Below are 12,112 nucleotides of genomic sequence, written 5' to 3' on the forward strand. Positions count from 1 at the left end.
GTCCCCACTTTCCAAAGTTGCCATTCCTCTTGTCTGTTCCTATCATAACTGTGAGTGAGCTGACCAAAAGGGGAATTATCCTTCAATGGTTTCCTTATTGTCAAGTGTACCAGGTACAGTGAAATACATTTTTGACATACAGCTCAGCAAGACTATGCCTCTGCATGAACACAATCAGCCCTGAGTCCACTGGCAAGAGGCAGCACTTTGGCACCATGTTGCAGTCCTAGCTACAGTTGGCCACACAGTCCCATTGCAGCTGTCGCATCCATCCTGGTCGACCTGCAGTCTGATTAGATCCCCACTCTGAAATGTCTTTACGAATCTAAGTGTGATCTCCACAGTTGCTGGCTGATCTGTTGAGTTCCTCCAGCACGTTGTTCTTTGCTCTAGATTCCAACATCTACAGGCTCTTGTGTCTGCAGTAGGTTGAGACCCATTTGTAAAAGTTAGTGAGGCATGAGAGGTGATTAAGAACGTTTGTGATAGAAGATCAGAGAGGGAAGAAGAGTAGCAACTTCTAGATTAATGACCAATGCCTAGAACTTCACCCCATCCCAGCATGAGTCACCAGTGCAGAGTTGGATGATAAGCTTGTTTCTGGCAAGTGAGAGCAATCCCACTTGCTGAGCATGTGTATATCCTCTGGAAACCCCTGTCTCCTCAACATTATTCACATTCACAATTAGTTTCCTCTCATTGAACCTGTGTATTTCAGCCAGATTGGCTAGTGAAGGTAAGAGAAAGATAAGAGAGTTAGAGCTCTTGGGGCTAGTGGAATCAAGGGGTATGGGGAGAAGGCAGGAACGGGGTACTGATTGTAGATGATCAGCCATGATCACATTGAATGGCGGTGCTGGCTCGTAGGGCCGAATGGCCTACTCCTGCACCTATTGTCTATGTATCTAAGACAGGAGACAGAGAGGTTGGGGTGAGTGAGTGACAATGTGAGGAAATGTGGGGCTATCCACTTTGGAAGGATAGAATAGTCCAAATATTGTTTAAGTTGGGAGAGGCCAGTGCTCAAACTGCACTGCTGAGGATTAAAGTATTCTTCAACATTAGCCTGCAGCTGAGCAAATAATGAGAAAGGCGGGGGGAATATTGTCTTTATTGGCAGAGGGATGAAATGACAGCTAAGCCTTGAGACAACAGTATACGATGTTGGTGAGATCGCACCAGGAGAATCACATTCAGGGTTGCCATGTGTAAGGGGTTTCTAGGCCGAGCTTTCGCCCGACCTAAGGTCCCCGTGCCTTGCTCTGATCCCTTGACCAGGCCGCGCACACTGGTTCCCCGTGAGTGGTTCGACCCACCCACCCCTTACGGTTCTAGACACTGGACTTAGATGCAGGAGCGTTTATAGTGCAGAAAAATTCAACCAGACCAGATTTGAAGGCCAGGGTTTAAATGGAAAAGGCTTTTATTTAGCGCTTGGGACTATTGTCCATGAATACTTATACAGTTCTATAAGACATATCTATAAGACACATACCGAATCACATGAATACTTTTGACTATGAATCATAAAACGCACAGTTCTACAAGACATATACACGACTGTAAGATGGGGAACGTACCACACATCGCAAAATTGACCAACACATATTCCTTTACACACCCACGTTTATTCAAACCACCCTCCCCTCTACACTAAACTATGTCCAGGATATGCAGAATTGGGGTACATGCTCACCATCGGGCTATTACTGGGGTTACTGGCTGTTCGTGCTGCTTCTCCGCTGCTTTCCGTGGGGGTCGTGCTTGTCCCCTGAGTTTCTTCCTTCCGTTACTTGCGATCCTTGCAGGTTTTCTTGCAGTATTTCTTCTCGAGTTGCGTGCCGGTTCCTCTCTCTTGCACTTCGCTTCTTCTTGCCTGTCTTTTCTTCCTCCTGCATCCGTTTGACTTGCTTCCTTGCATCAGGTTTTTCTTCTTGAGTCTAAAACCCAAATGTCGTGGCCAGTTATACTAATTCTGGCCCGTCCTATCTCCCGCCAGATCTTGGGATCTCTTTGTTTAAAAAGATATGTATGAGTTTTCTCTCTGATCTGCGCTTATGTCCGGGGGTACCGGGGATGGCCAGACGGTGTTAATTGGTATTTCATTGCGAGGTGATGGGTTTAACTGGTTTCCCATCACCTACCAGGTAGTTTTCTATGGGCTATTGTGCCCCCTTAACGAGATTAACTGTGTAGGTCGGCTTGGGGCATTGTGAGTATGCTGATGTCAGCGCCCCAGTGTCTGGACTTCGACCTGGTTTCGCAGGTTTCTGCATGGCCAATACCCATCCATTGTTCTGGCCGTGGTTTTGCAGAAACCTAGAGACTGGGCTGTAAGGTTTTTGCTCTTGTGGCTGGTCACGAGGTCCTGCGGCCATTTTAGGACCCACAGATTGTGACATCCCTTGGTAAACTGACCGCAGCCTTTCTCCGCTATCAGCCCCAGTCTCCCGTTTAAAATGTCCAAACTGCAGCTCTTTGGTTTGGTGTTGATTGCAGAATGAGGGAAAACTTCTCAAATCGTACAGTCCCTCCTGTTGATTTGCATAACCCCAGCTTATCGAATCAATTAAATAATGTGGTTGAACAATGTTTTCCCGATTCTCCACATCCAGACCCCTGAGGTTTTAACTAACTAGTGTTCCATTGCGAACGTACAGTCCCCATCTTTTAGGCTGACCTTTACTGCCCGTGTCCCGGGCAAAACTATGTTACAAGTATGTACATTTTCATGTCAGACATATACACCTACACCTTGTCCCAGGCCGTTGCCTCCGCCATCCTCCTACTGGTGTCAGCTTTAATGTAGGACATGAAAACAACACAACAGCAAAATGATACATTTTTTTACATTCCTTCACAATCACTCTTGATACAAATTCGAAGAGGACAATACAAAAAACACAGTTCACTCGGTGCGGAGGGGGCCCGTCCTTCTAGCAGCTTGCGGCTGGGTCCTGCTCGCCCACCCGCACGTAACGGTCTCTCCATTCTCCTTGATATACCCGGTTAGTCGTTCAGTTTCCCTGGGGCACCACTCCGGCAACCGCACCTCGGTGAGGTTTAAAATCACCGAGGCTACCGCGTAGTGCACCCCCTGGTACAATACCTGGTCAGTCAGTATCAGTACCAGGCCATTCCCGGGCCCCTTAGTGGTTTTAGGGCACTCACCCTCCTGTGCTACTGCCTGCGGAACTGTGGGAGGTGTCATGCGTGGCCGTGTGATGAGTTCAGTGGCGTTTACCGGGATCGGGGAAAGGGGGACCCCACAAGCCCGTGAGCTAACATCCCACCTCATCCCCTTACCGTCATCCTGCCACTGTCTCTGGAAAAATATGCTGTTGCCTGTGAGGCAGCGATACCTCGAACCCCACATACACATATAAATCCCCTCATCCGGTTCCCACCATTTGTCCCAACACACACTCAACTGTTCTTTAGTCCCAGAAATAGTTCTGTGAGTGTTGTTGTCAAGTCTCTCCCACTCAACAGTGGAGTTGGCCATTGTCCGGCTCGTTTTCCTCAGCCACCACCGCCTGCTTGCGGGGACCTTCCCCGTGCATAACAGGCAGATCCTTTTGCCAACGGTGGCGCTTACCCTTTGGGCGACGATCTTGACTCTCGGGCACAATAACGAAGTGTCCCGATAAGCAAAGCCTGAGGCGCTGGAATACTCTGAAGAGTTCGATCCCAGCCACCCCGGCCACCGGCCTTCATGGAAGTGAACTGCGGTCTCCTCCGCTTCTCTCCTTCCAGTCCCATCGGTCGCGATGGGAGCCGTGTCCCCGGAGCAGCCGTAAATGATGATGTCCTTGGTGCGGCCCCGATAGGCCCACCCACATCCGATCACCGTGGCAACGATCCACCATACGAGTGCCTCCTTCCACTCCAGAAAACAGATAAAGGAATATGGTATAGCCAGCCTCTTGGGGAGCGCTTGGCTTTGTTAACGCCTCTGCGGGCGGGTCTCTTGACCCCCAGCCTGCACCCCACACCCACACATCCTGGACGCATCAACTCTATTTAAAACTTTAACTATCCCCACAAAACTTATCTAAATTACTTATCCTTATCTAATTACCTAATCCTTATCTATCTAAAATATAATACAGCGCCGCCTTCCCAGGGCGGCTCAGCTAATCCCTGTCAGGGCTGCAGCGGTTCGTCTCCTGTGGCTGCACCACGCTGTCTCCCACCTTTGATCCTCCGCAGCCTGTCGCTGCCTGGCGGGGGCTAGGCCTCCTCTGAAACGTTAGCTCCCTCCTCCTCACTTGGCTCCCGTACCTCGGGGCGTGATTGACCTCTGGCCAAAACTTTCTAGGTTGGGGTTCCCTACTAGACCTACGGAGAGTCACCGTAGGCACTGCCCCCTGGTCAGCCTGGCTGAGGACCGGTTCCTGCCGTGCCGCAGCTCGGGTACCCCCCGCAGCTGCCGACCCTGGCCCCTCCTCATCCAGCTCTGCCCCCTTGGTGCTGGGTATACCTGCGGCATCCGGCCTCACCCTGCCTGTATCTACAGGTGGTGAGCCTCCGCCCGCTACCCCCGCCTTCCTGGTGCTTGAGTCGGGGACGTTACTGTCGTCCCCCACCGACTCCTCCTCCTCCGTAATGGGATCCAGCCCCTGGTCGAGCTGATCAGGCTCTTTCTCGGGCTTAACTGGGACATCGGCGCGCAGGGTGGTACCAACCCTATCTTCCTTGGTGTGGGCCCTGCAATCCTTCTGCCAGTGCCCCACCTTACCGCACCTGAAACACTTGGACTGTGTGGTAGGGTTACCCTCCTGTCCCCACTCCTTTTGGGCCGGTGTAGTAGCCTCCGCCGCGTGCACCTTCCCTTTTATTAGTCGGGTAGACGTGCTCCGGGTGTTTCTATACCCTACCGTGAGACAGTCCAAAACTGCCTCCTCCGTGCTATTTGTGGGATCAAACCAGGCTTTCGCCTGCTCCCTGACGGCCACCAGGCTGTTTGACACCAAGCATCGGAGCCACTGGGCTCTCCCATTCCCGACCAGGACATCCCGCGCGGGGACGTGCGGGCAACTGCTCTGGTATACTGACCACAGTCGTGCCGCAAAAACCCTTGGGGGTTCTCCCTCCATCTGGAGGGTCTTCCCTAATCGGGCAAATGGACCCTCATCGCCCATCCCCAAAACTTCCAGGACCTCGTCCCGCAGGAGATCGTAGGTCCTGGTCCCTCTTTTGCTTTCATCTGAGAGGCATTGGAGGATCGAGGACCTTCCCAACCGCCAGCGACTGGCTCGCTGGGGGGTTCATTAGATAGACCAGCCCTTTTACTTTATTTAAAACACCCCGCAGACCCTCTATCTCCTGCAGGCAGGCCCCGTGGTCGGCCCCTTCCGACCTGTCCTCCAAAACCATTTTGTAGGCTGCCCTAACCCCCTTGAGGTTCTCTTCCTGGGTCTCCAGCTGGTGGCTCAGGGAAGCGCACTGCTCCCTGAGCTTGCCCTTACTGCGCATAGCCTCAGTGATCTGACACTCCATCAGCTCTACCCTGGCTTCGTGGCGGTTGGTCATGACCCGGCGCTCCTTGTTTAAAGAGTCCAGAGCCTCGATCAATTGGTTCCCACCCGCAGCCTTCTCCTCTACCTCCTCCTGAAGGTCCCTGATCTGGGCTGCCTGTGCCACAACCACTCGGTCCAAAAGCTGGACCTGCTTTTTATAGCAGGTCAGCCAGACCGCCTTCTCTACAGATTTCTTGTGGGCTTTACTGGCCGTCCACCGGATCGCTGCATCCAGTGGGCGTTTGTCCTCTAACAAACCACACATCCATTGTTTGGTGATATTCACCTTGCTAAAAACATAGTCCGCAATGCGCTCGTCCATTACATCCCTAGTTTTAAAATCCTTTTCTGGTACACTATCATCCTGCTGCCAGTGTCCCTTCGTGGTCGCCATTATCTGTAACGGGTTTCTGCGCCGAGCTTTCGCCCGACCTAAGGTCCCCATGCCTTGCTCTGATCCCTTGACCAGGCCGCGCACACTGGTTCCCCGTGAGTGGTTCGACCCACCCACCCCTTACGGTTCTAGACACTGGACTTAGATGCAGGAGCGTTTATAGTGCAGAAAAATTCAACCAGATCAGATTTGAAGACCAGGGTTTAAATGGAAAAGGCTTTTATTTAGCGCTGGGGACTATTGTCCATGAATACTTATACAGTTCTATAAGACATGTCTATAAAACACATACCGAATCACATGAATCACATGTCCAAACTGCAGCTCTTTGGTTTGGTGTTGATTGCAGAATGAGGGAAAACTTCTCAAATCTTACACAAGACATCTTGTGTTTGTGCTCACATGCACACACTCACACCTGCTTCACCCCTCAAACCCCCACACCCTCTGTTTCCCGAGTCCTTTCTTATATCCCACCCCACGTTCTGACTTCATCCCTTCACCTTGTGCAAATGTTCACTCTGAGCATGTCTGCTCCATTGCCAGTCACACAGTACACCAAGGCCTCTACATCCTTAGAAGGCTTAGGACGTTTGGCATGTCCCTAACAACTCTCACCAACTTCCCCAGATGCGCTGTAGAAAGCATTTTATCAGGGTGCACCACAGCCTAATTTTGGATCAGCTCCATCTGATCACTCCCACTTCTCCCCTCTCCCATCAGGCAAGAGGTACAGAAGTGTAAAAACACACACCTCCAGATTCAGGGACAGTCTCTTCCCAACAACTGGAGAGCAGCTTGAGCTACTATCTACCTCACCCTCGGACTCTCTTGGATTGGACTTTACTGGACTTTATCCTGCACTAAATGTTATTCACGTTATACTGTTTATCATGTATCTGTACACTGTGAATGGCTCGATTGTAATCACGTATTTGATGTATTTGTATAATGCAGATGCCACATCTGTCTGCATAAGTATGGATGCTGAATTCCACGTGAGATCACTAAAGTCTCTGCAAAACCCTCCAAATCAATGCAAGGTTGTGAATCAATCATCTCTTCAGCCAATATCCATGACATTGAGTCTCTACTTACAATCTGACAGCTCTGTTGGGCGTGACAGCAGACGCCCAAACCGGATGTGTTACTGTGAACTCCGGCACAGGACAGATTACCAGGCAGAAATAAATAGATTCTTGATTAATACGAATGTCAAAGGATATGGGGAGAAGGCAGGCGAATGTTAGGAGGGAGAGATAGATCAGCCATGATTGAATGGCGGAGTAGGCTTGATGGGCCGAATGGTCTAATTCTACTCCTATTCCTTATGACCTTATGAGAGGAAAAGATTCAAGGATTCTCTCCAAGCAGCTTGAGAAAAAAATAATTCCACATCACTGACTTTTAGGAATTCACCCAAGGCAGAGAAGCATGTGGGACAACATTGAGAACCTTGTGACCAAGAGCACATGGAATCCCAATGTAAATGATGAAAGGAATGCACAGACATCCTGCCGATCCATCTCAAGCACTGCCTGCCTCAGCAAACAGTAACGTTTGCAAGTCCCACATTGACCTCATCAATCACCTCAGAATAACGAGTGGAGAAAGTCATCTTTGAACCTGATGGACGGCTTAAAAAAAATTGCTGGAGTAACTCAGCGGGACAGGCAGCATCTCTGCAGAGAAGGAATGGGTGGTGTTTTGGTCGGGGCCTTCCTCAGACTTAAAAGGAAGGCTGTGCTTAGTTTTCTTATTTAAGGAAGAAAGTACTGACATTGGAGACAATTCAGAGAAAGTTCACTTAGTTTGTACCTGCGCTTCGGAGGAAAGGTTCAGTGGATTGGGTTGATATTAATCGAAATTCAGTAAAATGAAACGGAAACATTTTGTGGGGTCTTGAGGTAGAAAATTGAGGGGATGATTCCTATTGAAGGAATCTAAAACTATGGGCACCATTAAAACCAAAGGCTGTTAATTTAGGTTGGAGCTGAGGAAGATTAGTTTTTTGCTCTCAAGGGTTAATGTATTCTTGGCATTCTGTGCCCCTGGGAGGTGTGGGTGCTGATTCACTGAACATACTAAATGTGTGATAATCAATTTGTCATTGTCCGTAGGAGAATCAAGGATTTGGGGGGAAATCAGGAGAGTGGAGGCTGAGTTTGGATCAGATGATAACTGTACAGCTGATTCCAGGGCATTGGCCTGGTCACATTTTGGTGCATGTTTTGTTCCTGGATCTGTTGAAATATTCTAATCCCCAGAAGGCCCACGACATTGAATATAATAGAATTTGCCTTGTAAACTTTATGGTCTTCACAGACTAAGGGAGAACATTCAACATTGGGTTGTTATTGCCACGTGTACCAAGAAACAGTGAATGACTTTGTATATGAAATATCCAGTCAAATCATACACGAGATGTGAAATGGTTGGTTGGTTGTGCAGCAACAGTTGTACAGCAGCAGTTGTGCAGCAGCAGTTGTGCAGCAGCAGTTGTGCAGCAGCAGTTGTGCAGCAGTAGAGGTGTGGGTTTTGGCAAAGATTGGAACCAGTTGAGACTGAGGAGAAATGAAGACATCCAGGGTTTAAGAGTGGTGTGTTGATTATGTGTAGTTGCAGGGGGGGGGGATTGGGGATTGGGGATGCGTTCAGGCTGAGGTATTGGGGTGAAGATTAGCAAGGAGGTACGCACTGAGCTGAGGTGTGGTTATTATGAAGGATAAGTTACAAGCACCCACCTAAACCAGGGTCCTGGACTTAGAGGAAGCTCCATGGTAACTTACCAGCTAAGTATTCAAGAGAGAGTTAGACATAGCTCTTGGGGCTAACAGAATCAAGGGATATGGGGAGAAAGCAGGAACGGGGTACTGATTTTGGATGATCAGCCATGATCATATTGAATGGCGGTGTTGGCTCGAAGGGCCAAGTGGCCTACTCCTGCACCTATTTTTGTTTCTATGTTTGTAAGTTTGTATGTTTGTCAGCTGCCTTGGAAACCCACTTGTGTTTCAGTGACCCACACCATTACCGGCCCATGCCTCCTCTTACTCTGTTTATCTCATCTCCATCTAATTTTGATTCCTCTCACGTCTTTATCCACCTGCCTTCTAAAGGAGTGACACAGTGACTCCACTGCTAGAGCCGTTGCCAAGCAGAGCTAGAGCTCTCTGGTGCTGTCTATGTGGAGATAGACACAAAGTGCTGGAGTAAGTCGGAGGGACAGGCAGCATCTCTGGAGAGAAGGAATGGGTGACGTTTCGGGTCGAGACCCTTCTTCAAAGGGGAGGGTATTGTTACTGCATTTTGCTTGTGAAAACCTTTGATGCATTTACAACAATTTCATGGGAGGGAAAATGTTAAACTAAAAGGGATTGTCCTTTGTGTTTATGCAAACACAGAGAGGAATTTAACATTATTTTGGAGCTCTGACATTGAACAGAACACACACAGGTTCAGCAGCAGCCAGCTGTGAATGGGAGACGTGAGGCAGTCTGTGAGGCAGTCTGTGTGTGATACAATCACTCCACCTTGTGAAATCATGTGCTTCAACAGTGCAGCCTGAAATCAGCAGCAGCCTCCAACCATGAAATCACACAATCATACAGCACAATAGGAAAGATTACAACGTACAATCATTCTGCAACACACATCTTATATTTAAGTTGGAACAAAGGAAGTAATTTTTACACTCTGCTGAAATATCACAATGGAGTCAGGTGCTTCATGCAATAGGACTCCTGGATTTCAATGAATCACAAGACCATTTGCATAATGATTACATTCATTTGGGCTGATTTATGTTCATGAGTCATGGTACCTTAATTAGGCCATTCATCCTATCGCGTCTACTCTGCCATTTGATCATGTGTAATCTATCTTTCCCTCTCAACCCCATTCTCCTGCCTTCTCCCCATAACCTTTGACACTGATTAATCAAGAACCTGTCAATCTCTGCTATGAAAATGCCCAATGACAGCCTCCACCACCATCTGTGCAATGAATCCCACAGATTCACCACCCTCTGGCTCATGAAATTCCTCCTCATCTCCTTTTTAAATGTACACCTTTTTATTCTGAGGCTGTGCCCTCTGGTCCGAGACTCTCCCACTGGTGGAAACATCCTCTCCACATCCACTCTATCCAGGCCGCTCACCATTCAGTAAGTTTCAATAAGGTCCCCCCTCATCCTTCTGAACTCCAGCGGGCACAGGCCCAGTGCCCACAAACGCTCATCATGTCAACACAATCATCCCTGGGATAATTCTTGTTAACCTCCTCTGGACCTTCTCCAATGCCAGCACATCCCTCCTCAGATATTGGACCAAACATTTAATAATGGGAGGGAAAGTAATAGGGAAAGTAGTCAAGCCCCCAAGGGTCCAGTGGCTTAACTCTTGGGTCTCACTTACACAGTGCTGGAACTGCCTCTCACGAAGCTGTCAGGACTGATGTATCTGGTGACAGCTAGCTGCCAGGTTTGGTGGAGTGGGCATGATCAGAGGTCAGGTTTTTCTGGGACTGGTGGGGTAAGTGATAGATCGGCTTTTAGTACATCGCTCATCTGAGTCCTGTCCCATTGCACAGGATTCCATGGAATTCGTGCACAGAGTTTTCAAGTGATGGTCGTTCACAAAGGTTCAAGCTTGGCCATGCACCTCTTTTACTTTCATTCCCAGCGCACAATCATCTCCAGTCCTGTGATCCTACCTCTCCAGATTCAAGGGCAGTTTCTTCGCAGCTGTTATCAGACAACTGAACCATCCTGCCGCAACTAGAGAGCGGTGCTGAACTACTATCCACCTCATCGGTGACCCTCGGACTATCCTTGATCGGTGGTTGCTGGCTTTACCTTGCACTAAACGCTATTCTCTTATCATGTACCTATATGCTGTAATGGCTCGATTGTAATCATGTATTGTCTTTCCACTGTTGTGGATAGCCACAACAAAAGCTTTTCACTGTACCTCAGTACACGTGACAAGAAACTCAACTGGACTACGTGTTAGCAGGAAGCTAACAGTGAGATCCATCCATACATCCACTGGACAAAACGCATGTGTCAACAGCGCAGCATGTTGCCATTATGATTTGATGATGATAAGGAGTCACCAGGATGCATCTGCTTGCCTGCAGATCAGGGGACATGGTGCTAAGGACATAGGATGTACAACTGTAATTGGCAGGCACGTTGGTGACGTACAAAGCAGAAACGGCTGCTGCAAATTGTTAATAATCATCAATTATGTTGGAAATTCACAGAACAACTGTCAACTTTCCACATAATCAAAAGGCCATCCAGATTTAATATTTTCAATAATTGTAGATCTTAACTAGTGTTGACCTTCTCCCGGACGGCAGGAGCTGAGAACGGGTCTGCTGCAGATATTTATAACTCCTGCACACCCTCTTTTTCCTTCTTTATTCATGGGGTCTGTAAACATACTGCCACATGGGCATCCAGGGACATGGATCATAGATCTGGAGAGGCGACTGAATCCAAGCATGACAACTCCTGAAGTTAAATTCAGGCAATGAAACATCTCGTTCTGCGCACCCACCACCCTTAATGTGAAAAAGTTACCCCTCAGATTTCTATTAAATCTTGCCCCCCTCACCTTAAACCTATGTCCTCTGGTTCTGAAAGATTAGATTGGTGGCACATTAGTATAGCTTGCACAAACTGCACAGGTGTAAGTCTTTATTGTGGTTAGTATAGTTCTCATTTCCATTTGTGTGAAGAGGCTTGATGATGTTATTAGTACTTGACTACAACTTTCACTGGCTATCCAGCTAATAACACCTGGCAGCAATGGGACCACATTGGTCTCAATGAGACCAACTAGATATAAAACAAATTTATTTTCATTCGTGGTCATGGAGGACACATAAATCTAGGAAAAAATGGAGCAAGAATGGGCTATTCAATGTTCAGTTTCGTGTATTGTCACGTGTTCAGTGAAAAGTTTTTGTTGCGTGCTCACCAGTCAGCAGAAAGACAAAACATGATTACAATCGAGCCGTTGCTTCAAGCTACGCCACCATTCAATAAGATGGTAGACGAGCCTGCATCTCACCACGTCTATTCTTTCATTCCCATGCCTTGTTTCTGGACATCTTTTTGTCTTCTGATCCAATGCATTCAATGACTTGGGTTTTGCAACTTCCATGCTGGAGAATTCCACAGGTTCAC

The 12,112-nt window shown here is 48.3% G+C and overlaps 1 protein-coding gene across 1 annotated transcript in view; it reads right to left on the reverse strand.

The window, feature by feature from the left end:
• Positions 1 to 1,426: 1,426 nt before the first annotated feature.
• The window catches only part of LOC144610397 (uncharacterized), a 33,014-nt gene continuing 22,328 nt past the window's right edge, over positions 1,427 to 12,112 (reverse strand). Inside the window, exons 7-8 of the mRNA XM_078429031.1 lie at positions 3,599 to 3,925; positions 1,427 to 1,940 (exon numbers count right to left, since the gene is read on the reverse strand). Of these exons, the coding sequence (XP_078285157.1) occupies positions 1,716 to 1,940; positions 3,599 to 3,925 (552 nt within the window). The 3' untranslated portion in view covers positions 1,427 to 1,715. The remainder of the gene's footprint in view (positions 1,941 to 3,598; positions 3,926 to 12,112) is intronic.

This window comes from Rhinoraja longicauda, chromosome 36, assembly GCF_053455715.1.
Source record: "Rhinoraja longicauda isolate Sanriku21f chromosome 36, sRhiLon1.1, whole genome shotgun sequence".
Classification (NCBI taxonomy): domain Eukaryota; kingdom Metazoa; phylum Chordata; class Chondrichthyes; order Rajiformes; family Arhynchobatidae; genus Rhinoraja; species Rhinoraja longicauda.